This window comes from Vanellus vanellus (assembly GCF_965231255.1).
Source record: "Vanellus vanellus genome assembly, chromosome: 6".
NCBI classification, from domain to species: Eukaryota; Metazoa; Chordata; class Aves; order Charadriiformes; family Charadriidae; genus Vanellus; species Vanellus vanellus.
Window position 1 is genome coordinate 32,837,311 of NC_138911.1, and position 16,312 is coordinate 32,853,622.

Below are 16,312 nucleotides of genomic sequence, written 5' to 3' on the forward strand. Positions count from 1 at the left end.
AGCTGGAGGCCTCAGAGAGCTGCGGCCCTCCCCGCTGAGGGGCGGTTGGAGGCCTGGGGGTGGTTCCTCCTGGGCAGGGTCCTTCTGAGCTCCATCCCCTCACAAAGCGGGGCATAGGTTGGTGATGGCACTGCTGGGGCTGCTGGTGCTGCTGGGCCTGGCGGGGTGTCCCACCACCTGGGGGGACCTGTCTGGGGACCTGCGTGTCACCGCCACCTGGGTGACGGTGCCACGGCAGTTGAGCCCCCGGGCCAACACCAACCCCCTGTCTGTCTCCTACTGGCTGGAGGTGGAGGGGCGGCCACGGGTGCTGCGCCTGCGGCCCCGGCGGGGCCTGGTCTCCCACCCCTTCACCCTGGTCACCTATGGCAAGGATGGCGCCCGCTGGGAGGAACACCCCTTCGTGCAGGACAACTGCTTCTACCAAGGCGAGGTGCAGGGGAGCCCCGGCTCCCTGGTGGCCCTCGGCACCTGCGGCAGGGGCATCCGTGGTGTGCTCTGGGTGGAGGATGGCACCTATGAGATCGAGCCCATCCCCGACGATCCGGCCTTCCGGCACATCCTTTACCGCATGGAGGAGGCCAACAACACAGTGGGCCCCTCCTGTGGGCTGACCCCGGAGGAGCTGCAGCACCAAAAGGCTTTGTTTCCCTGGTTCAAGACCCCCCGGGCGGTGGAGGAGGAGATGCTGAAGGACTGGTGGACACATGTCAGGTATGTGAAGATCGTAGTGGTTGTGGACAACGTGCGGTTTGTGAAGTCGGGAAGGAACGAATCCGAAGTCTTGAGGCAGGTCATAGAAATCATCAACATTGCAGACTCTCTGTATGAACCGCTTTCTGTTCGGCTGTTTCTTGTGGGATTGGAGATCTGGACCAAAAACAACCTTATAAACATTACGAACTCTATCAAGAAGGCACTTGATGACTTTAACATGTGGCGGAAGTCAGACCTATCTCCACGGTTGCGCCATGATACTGCTCACTTATTTGCATTTCAGAGCTTTGGAAGAATCCTGGGATTAGCATTTGTAGGGTCTGTGTGTAATAACCAGTGGTCATCAGCAGTCGCTTCTTTCACCGATAGGAAGTTGTCCTCATTTGTTATCACATTTGCCCATGAGTTGGGCCATACTCTTGGAATGCGCCATGATGAACCGGGCTGTAAATGCAGACGAAAGAAATGCATTATGTATGAAAGCAGTGTTGACACCGATGCATTCAGTGACTGCAGCTACCAAGACTACTTTGACCTGCAGGGACGTGGCGCCAGCTGCATTCACCAACCACCAGAACCTGGCACTTTCTACACCATGAAGCGTGAATACTGTGGGAATAAGAGAATAGAAGGAGGAGAGCAATGTGACTGTGGTTCAGAATCAAACTGCAGAAAGGATCCTTGTTGTCACCCAAACTGTACGTTTACTGCAGCTTCAGTCTGTGCTTCTGGAAAATGCTGCAAGAGCTGTCAGGTCCTTCCAGCAGGAACACTCTGCAGAGCGAGTACTGGTGACTGTGACCTGCCAGAGTATTGCAATGGGACTTCCCCTTGGTGCCCGCCGGATGTGTACATACAAGATGGAACCCCTTGCAAAGATGGTGCTTATTGCTATCGAGGAAAATGTTCATCCCATAGTAAACAGTGCCAGCGTCTCTTTGGCAAAAAAGCGAGGGCTGCTCCTTTAGATTGCTTCAAAGCAGTGAATACTCAAGGTGACCGGTTTGGGAATTGTGGTATTCGTAACAATATCCATTTTATAAAATGCAGTATTGAGAATGTCTTATGTGGTAGGATCCAGTGTGAAAACATAGACAAATTGCCTCTCTTGCAGAACCACGTAACACTGATCCAAACCCCTGTTGGAGGTAAAATATGTTGGGGTCTCGACTATCATGTAGGGATGCCAATAGCTGACATGGGGGCCGTGGAAGATGGCACGCCATGTGGTAGTGATAAGCTTTGTATCAACAGCACGTGTACCAGCGTATCACTGCTGAACTACGACTGTAACGTGACAGTGTGTCACAACAGAGGAGTGTGTAACAATCGTAAGAACTGTCACTGCAGGTACGGCTGGGCTCCTCCGTATTGTGAGTGGAAAGGATTTGGAGGGAGCATTGACAGTGGACCCCCTCCAGCCAGGGAGATTTTTCAGAGAGCAAAAATAGCAGTAAAAGTACTTAGTCATCTTTTGCTCTGTATCCTTGGAGTAACCCTCATCATATGTTATAAACGGAAAATAGTGGAATGGCTTAGGAGGAAAAGGGCCCAATTTTGTAGAAGATAGCAGTTGTTTCAAATACTGGAAAAGCCAGCAGTTCCTAAAGGAGACCACCTGCTGGTGAGTCAAAATCCACCACAAAGCACTTGCTGAAGACCAACAAGCAGTAGCTTTAGATGCTCCTGGGGAAATCTCCCTTGAGCAGAGCTAGCTGATAACTCATCAAAATAATTCCACACATTCTGGATAGTTCTAATCTCATGTGATATCATTAAATGCACAGTAAATGTTATCTTTGTTTATTTTGAGTTAATAAATGCAGGCAGTAAGGCATGCTGTTCTTTTGTTTTCTTTGCACCTTGAGCTCTTAAACTGAACTAGATAGGCAAACTGTAAGTATAGCTTTTATGCTTCATATCAATAGTTTGCAAATGTAAAATGGGTGTAAATAATTTATTTGCTCCAGTTTACTCCTTTGTCTAATGCCTTCTCCAATTCAGGGGGAGAGATGTTTGTGAACAACTTGTTTCTGTCATTCATTAATAACCAAAGAGGAAAAAAAATTGCTCCTGCAGTCTTCATTTAATTCACATCTGTGACACGCAGGCAGGCAAGAAATGGGTATTTCAGTGAGATGCAGGTGTCTGTGGCATAAACCCTTCCAGCTGTTTCCAGGGAATAGTCCTGCGGGAGGGAGGTAGATCATAGGGAACAGGGTCTTCATTTTGTCACAGTAGGGAAGTATTACTCAGATCATGCCAGTAAGCATTACATTTCTGAACCGTCAGATATACGTCAAGAGTGTAGTGACACCAAACCTGATGTTTCGCAAGAACAAATTGTCTTTCTTTTTCTGGAAGCTTTCCAGTGCCTTGAGTGCTGGGTTCTTCTCAGAAGTGCTATGTGTGTTATTGTCGCTAAGAGGAGCTGTCTGTGAGGTTGCACAAGTTAACTGGATCTCTAAAATATATGGAACTATTCTGCAGGTCTCCCACACGCAGAATTTCTGCAATATTTGATGGATGTTTTACCTAACTATCTCGGAGGGCAGGGTGTTGGGGTTTCTCTTGGTTTACTGTGTGAATTCTTAAGCTATTGCTGAGTGTGTCCTTGCAGCTCTATGGAGTGCCACACAGAAGCATTGCATTTTTCATTTATTTAACAGGAGACAAAATGTGTCCAACTTGTGTAAAAGCACAAGGGATGTGGAAATACTCTTTCGTACGTTTTATTTTTATTATAGCAGTGACTAGATCTTTCAACCAGATCAGCGTAAAGATGAGGCTGTAGTCCAGATTTACAGTGAAAACTTTATTTTAAAGGACTGGTGTTTCTGGATTAAGGAGTCAAATGTTCTGGTCTGCTACCAAAAGAATTATTTGTGTTTGGAAAGCAAAGACCATATTTTTAGCAAACCTTCTGTAAAGGCAGCGTAAGTACCCCAAACACTTGCAACATTTGAGAAGAAAGAAGTTGGTGACTCTACAAATGTAGAGTAAATGTAAACTCTTGTAGCCTCCCAAGTATGACATCTATGTCATTTCCTGTACCTTTTTTTTAAAAAAAATTATTGTGTTCTGCATCCAAAAGTGGCTGGTTACATTATGATTGGATGTGAAATACAAAGGATGTGATTCACAGTTCTTCATGGCTTTTTGTCTAAAGCAAATGGGTCCTTAAATTGTTATCTATTTGTCTGGGGAAAATGAGGTAGCGGGTTGTTTGTTCAGTAGGCTACACTTGTTATCCTGATGCAATCTTCTATTTATGGCAAAAGACAAGATAACTGCCCCTTGACTAACACCCCAAATTTATTCCTTACAACCAGAGACCGATTTTTTTGAGAGGGAATGTTGGGTGGTATGTTTTTTCCTCAGAGAAATTATTAATTCAGGTGTGAGAAGCAAGCGATGTGGATTAGGTGAAAGATGAGGGATAAAAATAACACAAGCACTACACTCAGCAGCTTCCAGCTACCTATGCACAGCTTGTAAGTACTGGCAGACTTTTTTTATTTTGCTTTTTAAGTATGTAGACATCAGTGGCAGAAGTCTCAGGGTGCCACCTTGATGGCCTGCTGTAGTATACCATGAGTTGCTGAGTATAGATCTATGCTAACTAAGACCAGAGAAACACTTCAGTCATAGTGTTCTTATTTACAGACACGTATACTGAAGAGACAGAGGTGTAAATGAAAGCATGATTTAGGCTAGAAAGCTTACTTGCAAATGTAGTTTTGGAAGAGAGAAAGCAATAAACCGCTGTAGTTTCCATTTTTGCCTATGCTTAAAGACTGATCTAAAAAAACTAACTGTTAATTGGGAAGAGGCTTTCACCAAGCTTTTCTTCAAGAGTATTTCTGTACGCTTTTCTTCTATTTCTGCTTAGGCCATATGAGCAAGATAAACATGCATCCCAACAAACCTAGTCTTAGGATTTATAAAATGTCTGATTCCCCTTGCTGAGGTTTTGTCCTTGACAATATTGTTGTTTCTGATTTCACCATAGCAACAAAAACCTTGATATTTCTGTTGGTTTGTTAGAAATGTCCCACTACTCTTGTTGTGGTATGAAGGTGCAAGTTTCGGTTCGGTCCTAATCTTTCTGGTTCCCCCCCCTTTTTTTTTTCCTCCTAGTTTTAATTGCCTTTTTTAACGTTTTGAGTGGATGCGAGAGCTTGGCTAATGTATAAGTTGCTTGAACATGGAAGAGGCAGTCTGCAAATGCTGCTGTACCATCTCCCAAGAGATATTGGTCAGTCTAGTATGTGAAATGGTGCTGGAGGGAAGTGCCTGACTGTGAAGACCTGTAAAAAGGTTTGTGCCAGAGCAGCAAGGTATGAAGTCTTAGGGCACTGTTAACATGTGGTGGGTGAAGCCTGGAGCTGCCTAGGAGTAAGTAAAAACAATGTACCCATGTTTCTTGTTTGACATGTCTTCCTGGCTAAACGAGACTTTTTTTTTTTTTTAAAAAAAAACCCTCTTAATATTGCAGTTATCTCAGATCAAGATAAAATTGTTTTTGTTCTAAGCCAAGACTGTCATCTCTACAATACATTAAAACTGCTGCTAAGGAACAGTATGTATCTTTAAGGAATGTGCCAAGTATGCCTTATTATGGCATACAAGTATCTAAAGGGTGGGTTGAAGGAGGATGGAGCCAGGCTCTTTTCATTGGTTCCAAGTGACAGGACGAGGGGCAATGGGCACAAGTTGGAACACAGGAAGTTCCGTTCAAATACACGGAAACACTTCTTTACGGTGAGGGTGACAGAGCACTGGCACAGGCTGCCCAGGGAGGTTGTGGAGTCCCCTTCCCTGGAGATTTTCAAGACCCGCCTGGATGCAGTCCTGAGTAATGTGCTCTAGGCAATTCCTGCTTTAGCAGGAGAGTTGGACTAGATGATCTCTAGAGGTCCCTTCCAACTCTGATAATTCTGTGATTCTGTGATTCTGTGAAGTATGGTATTAGTAAAACCCGAATTTGGAGAAAAACATAGTTGATGGCCATTGTATAAGTTTTGCTTTCCAGTGTTCTTAACCATTGGCAAAAAAATAAGTATAGATATCCAGGACAATGTAACTGGAAACTGGACTGAAACAGGTATGAATGCTGGGCTTAATGGTTTAAGATGTCCTCCTGTGATAGACAAATCATGGTTTTGCTCATCATTGGAGGTGTAGTTGGACTTTGAATGCCTGTCTCCCACCTTTGAGGCAGGTGTTCTAACACTCAGTTGAGTGCTAAGCATTAATGTTGTAGCATTAAGGCACGTTGGCACACTCTTCCTCTAATTCAGAGGTCCAGCACCCAGGCTGCCTCTTCCTATTAAATTCAGGAATCCAAAAGTGCAGCTAATTCTGGAATTAATGTAGTCAAAAATATGTCACTTGTACTGCAATACTGAACAAACAAATCGGTAGCGTTAACACTGAAGACCAGAGCACCCGGTCCTCGTTTTCATCAGAAAAGTTCCTGCAGCATGTTGAAGTGGGTGCCCCAATAGTGCCAAGCAGTTGGGTGATGAAATTGTACCAGACCCTGTTCATTGTTCCCCTGTTGCCATTGTCTGTATTGTGACACTTGTAGAATATGCTGAAATAGATAACATTTAATAAGGAAATACGTAGGGATAAATTTTGCCTTGCTAGCTTTTCCCCAATAATCTATTGGTTCAAGAACTCCCTGAGGTACAGGAGTCCCAGGTTCAAGCGGCTCCTCTGCTGGACAGGAAGTTGAACTATTTTTCCTTTAATTGCTAGGTCATTATCTGTGCTGTGGAGTCTTGAGGAAATTTCCCAAATCCTCAGACTGAACACCTTCCGCAGGACATAGTTAAGTATTTAGTGTTCCCAGCGGCGGTGGTCAGCACAGCGGTTCTGTGTGCTATTTGGGGTTCTGAACCAGAGGCTACCACTGTATTGCATCGCAGCGTAACTAGGATGCTCCCCGTGCTAACTATCTGCGTTGGGCTTTTGCGTCTGCCCCTGCCCATCCCTGCCTGATCTGATTTTCAGTCTGCTGTGTGGCCAGTTCAAAGGGCTGGTAGCGGACCGCGTACGTGCCTGGTTGTCTGCCATGACCACCCTAGCGAACTACCACCTGCTCCTTAACCTTCATGAGAAACCCCCCTCCAGCCCGGGGAGCAAAGCGGGGCCCGGCAGGGATGCAGGGACAGGTGCCTGTGGGCAGGAGGCGGCTGTGTTGTGCCCCCCTGGCCTGCAGGCAGGGTTCCCCGGGGCCCAGGGGGTGGCAGCCCATGGCAGGGGGCGTTCGGGAACCGGAGGGAGCAGCCCCCCTCCGCGGGCCGCCGCAGCTCCCGGGCCCTCAGCCCGGAGGACGTACCGCTTTCCGGGGCGCGTACCGGCGCCTCCTCGCACGGCAGGGCCGCTGTGGGGCCCCGGCGGGCGGTGAGGGCCGGGCCCCGGGGGCAGAGGCCGGTGCTGGGCCCCGGCGCCCCTCCCCGGGCGCGGCCTGGCCCGCTGGCAGCGGGGCCCCGTCCCCGGGCGGCGCGGTGCGGCGCGGCCGCGGACTACAACTCCCAGCGCTCCGCGGCGCGGCCCTCCGGCGGCGGCGGCGGCCGAGGAAACGAAAGCGGCTGCCCCGGGAGCCGACTTCACCTTCAGGCCGCAGCATGAACGGCAGCGTGGCGGGGGGCGGCGGCGGCGGCTTTTCCGAGGAGGTCATCAGCCTCACCCGCAGACCTTCAGGTAAGGCGGGGGGCGGCCGCCCCTCACCGGGCCCTCGGCGCCTCCCGCGCCGAGGCCTGGGGAGGCCGGAGGCGGTAGCGCGGGGGTGGTGGCGGGGACTGGCCGGGGCGGGGGTCTTAGCGGGCACCGGGGCGGCGGCGGGAGGGTCCCTGCGGTGAGGACGGTGCCCGGTCCCGGGCTGTGGCCGCTGCGGCCTCTCCTCCCGCGGCGCGCCCGTGGAAGCGGCCCGTGGTGGATACGGTGCTGCGGGGAAAGCCCGCGACCTGCGTGAGGGAGAGGCGGCCGGGCCGGGCTGTGTCTGCTGTGGGAGCTGTGGGTGGTGTGTTGTCTCGGGTGGAACAAATCCCTTCTGGTTTTCCCAGGAGTTGCTGTCACCATCGCAGCTCCTCTTGCTGTCGGTGGCAGGTGTTGTGTGTTCGGCTGTGTTGGATACCCAAAATTAGGGGCCGTTTTGGAAGAGGTGACCATGCCCTGTACCCGTTGTCAGCTTCGTGTTAACTGTTCGGGGTGGCGAGTGAGAGGAGCACAGGTTGGAAGGCAGAGGGAACGGAGCAGTTGGTGGGACATTGTTTTTTCCGCTTTGCTTTTCCTGTCACAGTTGCGTGTGCCATCATGGAAGCCCACTGATGCCTGCCCGCCCTCCTATTTTTACAGAATTTAGAATACCGTTCAAATCGCACTTTCAGAAGGGTGGCCAGTTAGCACCAAATGTGCGGCTCTGGAGCAAAATCCTGTCCCCAAAGAACGGCAGGCTCCAGGGAGGTTTTGGAGCTAGAGCTGTACTTTGGTGCGCGAGGCCTTCTCTTTAATTAAAACGAGCATGAAATTAAAGAAGGGCAGCCTTTCTGTCCACACAACTGCTGGGTGCGGCTGCTGGCCCAGCCTTGGCTCCACTGGCCCCCCAGGGACCCGCAGCACCCACGTTGATGGCGTATGTGCCATTTGCCATTCTCTGGGGTGAAGGTAGTTCCCGTGTGGGGCTGGGGTCGGTCCTGATCCCCCCCATACCAGCGATCGCAACCCAAAGGGTGAGCCCAGTGGGCAGCCCTCTGCCTCTTCTGCTCGCCCGGGCGGCCAGTGGTCTGAAAGCCGCGTAGCCCTGCCTCCACAGCCGCGAGCTCAAGCTAATGAAGCCACGCTTGTCAGGGAAAATTATTTGCTCAATGAAGCCAGTTCCGATGGGAAGGCTCTTTCCATACACTTGGGAACCTTAGATCTTGAGGGAGGTGGAAGGGGATGTTGAAGGGCAGAGTTGAGACGTCTTGAATGTGGCCATGACAATTTAAATCTGATTACCCCAAGCAGCATTTGTCCCATAATTAAGAGGGGCTGTGTATTTTTAGAGTTTGGTTTCTAACTATGTCACTTGATTTGAAGGTCCTACAGCCCCCTATGACCTTGATGCATTTACCATGTGAATTATTATTCCTTTATGTGGAAGGAACAAAACGCTGTTATCTGTAAAGCACAGTGTAATCCCGTAATCTCTCTAACCAGAATTTTGACTGCAACTTTTTAAAACAGGTCTGATGCTAAACATCTCTGGCAAAAGTTTGCTGAGGAGGTGAATGTATTTACAGTGGCAAAACAGTGTGTGTATGTCTCTTTTCCAAATTTTCTTCTGAAGTACTAGGCTGAAATTAGGCAGAAAAATGCATTTTTATGGAAAACTAAATAACTTCATGGGTTCAGTTTGCAATGTTATTCAATCTCTCTTTTCCTAATCCTGCCAACCATTTTTTTTTTTTTTTGAGGGACTTTTTAAGTTTCACGGGGGTAAATGAAGGACAGGGAGGTCTGCAGCCTCAGGGAGGGTCAGGAGTTTAGCCCAGCGCCTCCTTTTAAAGCTCTGCCATTCCATGTCTGGTCCCTGGTAGACAAGGGATTTAGTGCCATGTGCTCACTCTTCTTCCCCTTGCTCCTTTTCTCACAGTTGTGCTGCATCTCTTTCTATGGCCACATGAGCTGGAAGGGGAGAATAGCAGAGAGCTCAAGGAATGACAGGGAAGATATTTTTAGCCAGAGTGGAAGTTTAAGTGCTGGAAAGTAACGATGCAGTGAAAAAGCCCTGTGAATACTTAACTTGGTCTAGCATGAACTGCTGCCTCTTTTTGTCACAAAGATCTGCTCATGTTGACTCTGCTGATGAAAGCTGTGACTTTTGATTATTTTTCCAATTGTGGGTGACAACTTGCAAAATGTATACTTTTTTCATGTGTGTATATATATATTTGTTTTTTTTTTTAATATATGTGAGAGAGAATCAATGTACTTTGAAACTCTGATTCCTTCTTTTCGGCTTTTTAATAAATGTTGATTAAACCTTATACTTTCTGTAGTATTGATTCCGAGGTTTTTGGCTTCATGGCAAATAATTTTTAGGTTTGTGGATTATTATTATTTTTTTTAATTCCCATCAAAGGGTGTGTTTTTGTGCACAACTGTCCCTTCTTGGAATAGATATTAGTTTAACTGAAATGTCAGTGTTTCTTCAATCTGCTGCCACTTCCATTTTCTTCCTCATTTGTCTGAAGCTGCCAGGAAGAGGAGGAAAAAAAAAAAAGGTGTGGCAAGATTGCTGTTAATATTTCTTTACTTCCCAGCTGTAGATGCACCCTTTAAATAGCATGACTCATCTTGCACATCCTTTGATCTCCTGTGACTGATTTAAAATGCTGCTTCCCAGCAGGCACAAGGTGGTTTTACTTTCATTTGCAACTCTCCTTCTCAAAGTTCCTAGTCCCAACTTTGAGAGAAAGTAAGAAAGAAAGAGCAAATAAATAAATCAGCCTGGCTGAATCCGGGGATAATTTGCCTTCAGCTGTTTGTCACAATAGGTTTTGGATGACTGGTTTATGTCAGAAAGATAAGTGGGTGGTTCTTTTGGGTTTGTTTTTTTTTTTTTTCCCCTCCATTTACTTTGATAGTATGTTTGTGGGTTTTTTTCCTTTTCCTTGACTTTTCTTTCTTTTTTCATTGCAAGCCTCTTGTTAGGGAATCTTTCCCATCCCTTGTCAGGTATTATTTACAGAGAAACTTAGCTGCATGTGCAGTGGGGAATGTGCTCTTGTAACCTGTGGTTTTCCAGATTTTGAATTCAATTTGTTCTTCTGGATTTCAGAGAAACAAGAAGTCTTAATATTTAACTGCACTTTAATCCAGCAGCTGGTTCCAGATAGAGATCTGTAATTGAGGCTTACTTTAAAGAACAATACGGAACATAACAAAAATGTGATGTGGATATCAGTTCTGTTTAATGTATGTGTATATTTTTTTGTTTTGCTTTAAATCCCAGAACTTTGTCTTTATTTCCTGTTGTGCTTTGAATTCCTGAAACAGAATAAAGTGATTACATACAATTTAAAGTAGCTGCATCTAAGCTAATCTTACTCTTGGAGGCTAAGGACGCCAGTTCCAGCTCCTTAGATGTGGAAGAGGAGTGTTCTGAGCTGTAGGTGCCCTCGAGCTGGTAGCACAGCTCCTCTTGCCTGTTTCCTCATCTGTAGACAGGGTCTAAAGCTCCTTGCCTTTCCTAACTCTGTTTCCCAGCTCATGAAATGCTTGTCAGGCATGATTTCTTGTTGCTCAAAGGTAATGATTTACTGTAGCTTCCTGTGAAATGCAGAATGCTTTCCTTTCCTTTCATGCTGTGCTGAAGAGGCATATTCCTGCTGAGGACTGAATCAGCATGTCAGAATCGATGGCATGGCCCTCAGTATTCCCCAACACCCACCTGAAAACGGCTCATGGATGCTTTATGGAATGAAGCATCTGGGCCCTCAGGCATTCAGGGTCTCTCCTCTGCTTTCAAGACCAGTTTCATGAGAATAACTTTTCTAGACAGTGATGGTTGGAAAAGACGATGCAGATATGTATGCTGTGGGGTTTAGTATGGTGGAGAAAACAGGACCATGTGGGAGGGTACAGTCCCCAACAATAGCACGAATGTCTGAAGCTTTGAGCTTTTTCTCATCAGCTTTCTCTTTGGCTTACCTTAGGGCTGGGCTTCAACATTGTTGGTGGGACAGATCAGCAGTACATTTCCAATGACAGCAGCATCTATGTGAGCCGGATCAAAAAGGATGGGGCAGCTTACCTTGATGGCCGATTACAAGAAGGAGATAAAATTTTAGCGGTAAGCCCTTTCTTCTGTCGCCCCGTGTGTTCTTGAAATGCTGTGATCAGTGATGTGATGCAAGATGCAAGTTTGCCATCGCAGTCCACAGAGAGGAAGGATGTGGTGAATGCAATTAGATGATGGAGGAGCTATCTTGGGGATCTGGGGAGAGCTCTGAGCGCTACTGAGATGAGTGCCTCTGCACATGAGCTCATCTCTTCTGCCTTCTTGATTTGTCTCAGAAGCGCTCCTTGGTGCTGCGTTTGTATTTCCTCTGTGACTTGCCTCTCTAAGGTTTTAGAATCCATCAGACCTTCTCTTGCTCACAATGGATCATCATTTACACACATGTCAATAAAGGTCTTCCACCTCTAAGTTTCCATTTTTTGACTGGTAGTCCGTGATTACCGATCCTTTTGCTCAGGGGGATTTTTGGGCTATAAAACTTCCAGGCCATAAAACTCTTCATTTCAGGTCATCAGGAATAATACAGGTGGCTTCTCCTTTTAGAAAAATGTTTTAAAGTGACTGAGGTTCAGTCCTGCTGGTTCATCAGACAGTTGGCAATCATACAAGACAATATGCTTTACAAAGTGATGAATGAAGAAGTAGCCTTTCCTAGTGTGATACATGATCTTTTAATACTCCTTAATTTTATTTTATTCTTGCTTATTATGTTCCACATGTAATCTTTTTAGCCTCTATAGAGTGTCTTGCACTACTTGGAGCCTATTATTGATCCAGAAAATTATATTAAGTTAAATGGAGAGCATTATCCTATCTTTTCTTAACAGTTTAATATTTACGTATTTGTGTTTAGGGAGTTTAAATATCAAGGGAGGCACTAGATGTGATCTCAGGGAATACAATTAGGGGTAATGGGGATGAAAAAGAAAAATTAGGTTGAATATCATCAGTTAGTGAATGAAATCAAGTAGGTTATAAAACCTTCTGCCATAAGATACTACTTTAAATTAAGAAAAATCCTAACACATTCAAGCGGATGCCAATATATATGTAAGTCTTTTTGGTTTGTTCCATCAATATGCTTTTAAATGTATGTTTACAACGCTCTTTCAAACAGAAGGGTTTCAAAGGTAGACCAGTAGAGGGAACAATGTGGGAAAGACACTCATAATAATAATTTTGCTGTAGCTGCTCTTTTATTTTCATTAGCTGTCAGAATTATGCCTTTGATTTGTTGCCAGTAAAGCAAGAGCATAAGAAGCTGCTATTGACACAACTGTTGTCTTATATTCTGATTTTGCTTCTAGGTAGTTTTTTTTTTTCAGTACCTCTGTGGTTTGGCTTGGAGTTTCTCATGTTATCTCTCAATGTATAAAAATACATCTATAATATGAATGGATGAATATGGATCTTGGTCTTAGCGGGCATGCCCATGCAGAATTTTGTGAAAGAGGAAGATTTTTATCTCCTGTCCTTCCTATGTTAGCCTGCATCATTAAAAAAATGCTTTTTGTCCTTCAGCAACTGGTTCTCCTTTTCCTTTTTTGCTAGATCAATGGCAGAGACTTGAAGGATTTGCGGCACAAGGATGCTGTGGAACTGTTCAGGAATGCAGGCTATGATGTGTCTCTGAAAATTCAGCGCAGGGTATGTTTTACCTGTTTCTTAGGGTTATTTCTGGCTTAGTTTAGACTGGTTTCTATGATGGATAGCTCTCTGCTCCGTGAGGCAGAAAAATACCATGTTCAGGTGCTCAGTGTGAATTACATGTATAAAGATTTTGTTTGAACTATGGCCTTCTGTAGTTGACCATAGCTGTAATCATCCGTTCATTACTTGTTTGTAACAGTATCAATGAAGAGGTGAGTTTGGAGAAGTCCCCAGGTCTTTGTTTCGATGGACTGTGGTGTGTTTTCTCACAGATCTCCGTTCTCGGAGGCAAACGTTTGTCTGTGAAGACAGAATCTCAGGTTCTCCAGTTTTGTTTCAGAGGCCAAAATCTTCCTGGAGACAAAACTCCAGGTCATCACCCATGTTAGTGTTCCGATGTGTGTGCAGCCCACCACAAAGGAACAAATGTCAGCTGCTATAGTTTAAATATACTGGATATAGAAAGAGTAGAATCCTTAATCCACTGTTGTAATTTGAACATCCCTGGCTAGCATGGAAGTTGACCAAGGAAATACTGATCAGCCTGAAGCATGCTGATGGTGAGAGGTGGGTTGAGGCCTCTTTTCTACTCCCTTAGTAAAAGAGTAAATCTTCTGGACCAGTCTACAGGGCAGGTAAGAAAAACAGAGTGATGCCCTTTTCCTGGTGAAGACACCAGGAAATGGAGCGGTGGGAAGTGCACCAAGGGATGACTGGGTATGTGTGTGTCATCGCTTTGGCTGTATGGGACGTACCCTGCTGCAGGTGTTAGAGTCCTAGTGTACAAAGTGGCAGAGAAACACGAGGGTCGAGGGTGTCTGGTAGTGACTGGGTACCCTGCAGGAAAGCTCAGTCCATCCAAAGCCGTTCTAACCCTTCCATGTGTGGAGTGTCCAGGTACCTGGGGAAGCCATCTTGCACAAACCCACCTGGTCCTGAGACAGAACGGGGGGCTCTCCTGTGGTGGGCTCTGACACAAATACCTTTTTTTTTTTTTTTTCCCCTTTGTAGTTGCAGCCACAGAATGGCCCTGTGGGTCATCGAGACGATGGAGAATCGGGTGGGCTTCCACTAGCAGCCTTTCTGGTGCCAGGACTGGCACTTGCTGCGGCAGCGGTCTGGATCTTGCTGAGGTATCGACAGCGGATATGAAGAGTTCACGTTTTGGATATCACTGCATATTTTACACAGCTATGATGTAATTTAAAGATAGAGAATCGACGATCTTATCACAGACTGATGTCAAAAAGGATCATTGCCTATCATAAAGCTGCTGCTGATGTTCTTTATATATTGATTTTGTTGCAGGGTGGATAGAAGCAGAGAGGAAGAGGGTAAGGGAGATGACTGTGTTCATGTATAGAGTGGGATAGCTGGTTTTTTTTGACTAATCTGAGGGGGTTTTGCCATCCCCCTCTGTTTTGCACGATGAACTTTCAAACACACTCATCTATTCCATGTTTTAAGATGTGACTTTTGGTTAAAGGGAGTGGGCGTTGGGGTGTTTTTAAATCAAAAACATTTACTAGAGGTTTTGCCTTGTTTCCACTGAATTTGTCTTGAAACTAATGATCCCTGTCTGAACCTTGAATAAAGAGAAGCAATTCGGAGGGTATATTATTTTTTCCATTGAATTTTTGTTGGTTGTTGCTAAATAAATGCCTTAAGAAAAATGTATAAAATCTAATCTGTGGTTTCACAGGTAAAATCATCAGTGTAGCTGCTGATACAATAGTAATATGCAGTATTGGTGAGGTATTCTACCAGTTCTGGAAAGACAGAAGATAGCCTGCTGCTAGAAAAATACTTTGATTGTCAGAGTGACTGCTCATTCTTGGGTCAGAGTGTAAGGGAAAGCCTTCCACAAAATGCTGACATACTGGAGAGAGACAGGCAGACAATTGAATCACAAGGATAAGCTGTGGCAAGAGATTTGGGCATGCAAAAGCTGCAGAAGAGTCTTTAAATTAGTACTGAAGCAATAGTCCCTCCATCCATCAAGTGGGTTGAAGTCTGCATCTCTCAGGTTAAAGGTCTGTTTTGGGGGTTATTTTTTGCATGCGGAGTACTTAGATAGAAGTTTTCTGTAGCAGCAAACTTGCTCTTTGCAGTCAGAAAATCTTATGATGATTGAAAGGGAGAAGTGGAGAGCAGGCTGGGATCATCCTGGCTATTGCTTGTTTGTGAAGACTGATGTGATGTTCTGGAGATAGACTGGTAGATGTAAGCCAGGGTAAGGCTTAGCGAGTAAAACCAAAGGAAGAGACACTTGCTCTGGAAAGTGTCGTGAATTTGCTGAATTTACCTGCAGGGTCTCATCTCCTCACTGTGATTTGAATGGTTTTACATGCCCCAGCTGACATGAGCTCTGTGGGGTAAGACCTGTTTCTGTTGTCTCCAAGAAATCAATGTGTTTTGTTGTTTTTGTAAAAGAAAAGCAAAATGCATGGTCTGGTCTGTATAATGCCAAAAAAAAAAAAAAATCACATATGCAATATATGTTTTCAAACAAAGAAAACTGGTGTCTTGATGCTTTACTTCTCTGTATTCTTTATTATTCGAGCAGGACGTTGCCGATGTATTTGAAATTGTTGTGTGTTTGCTCAGGGCTATATTCCTGCCATCTGCTGGAGATAGAAATGGTATGCTGTTATACATGACATTCCTAAATCACCACGGAGTTTCAGAGCGCTTAGACCACATGAAATCTTGCTTTGGCCTATAAACTGCTCTGGTGTAAGGGGAAAAGGAAACGGAGGAATTTCGCTCAGTGTTGTTATGGGACTTTGGGAAGAGACTTGAGGTTTGGTGAACATGTGTTGGTGTCGGATGGCCTGGGCCGATGCATGCAGTGACTTCCTTTGGTCTGCAAACCAGTTACACTTGATGGCAGAAGGGCTGCTGTTTGGACTGCTCTTTGCGGATGCAGCACGTACCAGCTTGCTTGTCTGCAACCTGCTCTGAATATTTGGCTGTGGTGTCCATGCGGAGCACATGTGTGTTTAAAGACGGATGATTAAAAGTTAATGCTTTATCGCAGCTATCAGAATAAAGATGCAAGCAGTAAGAAAAAGGTCTGTCTGAGAGGGAGTATGTGGAAAAGGCTAGGAGGAGGAGGAGGATTTGCAGGAGTGGTTAGTTTTACTC

The 16,312-nt window shown here is 45.7% G+C and overlaps 2 protein-coding genes across 2 annotated transcripts; both read left to right on the forward strand.

Annotated features, from left to right (window-relative positions):
• Nucleotides 1-124: 124 nt before the first annotated feature.
• LOC309673850 (disintegrin and metalloproteinase domain-containing protein 20-like) lies at nt 125-2,652 on the forward strand (the record flags this gene model as incomplete). Its single annotated transcript, XM_082485731.1, has 1 exon — nt 125-2,652. The coding sequence occupies one exon, from the start codon at nt 125-127 to the stop codon at nt 2,285-2,287; it is 2,163 nt and encodes a 720-aa protein (XP_082341857.1). The 3' UTR covers nt 2,288-2,652.
• Nucleotides 2,653-7,122: 4,470 nt separating this feature from the next.
• SYNJ2BP (synaptojanin 2 binding protein) lies at nt 7,123-15,666 on the forward strand. Its single transcript, XM_082485206.1, has 4 exons — nt 7,123-7,431; nt 11,430-11,566; nt 13,067-13,162; nt 14,177-15,666. The coding sequence occupies exons 1-4, from the start codon at nt 7,356-7,358 to the stop codon at nt 14,315-14,317; spliced, it is 450 nt and encodes a 149-aa protein (XP_082341332.1). The 5' UTR covers nt 7,123-7,355; the 3' UTR covers nt 14,318-15,666.
• Nucleotides 15,667-16,312: the final 646 nt, after the last annotated feature.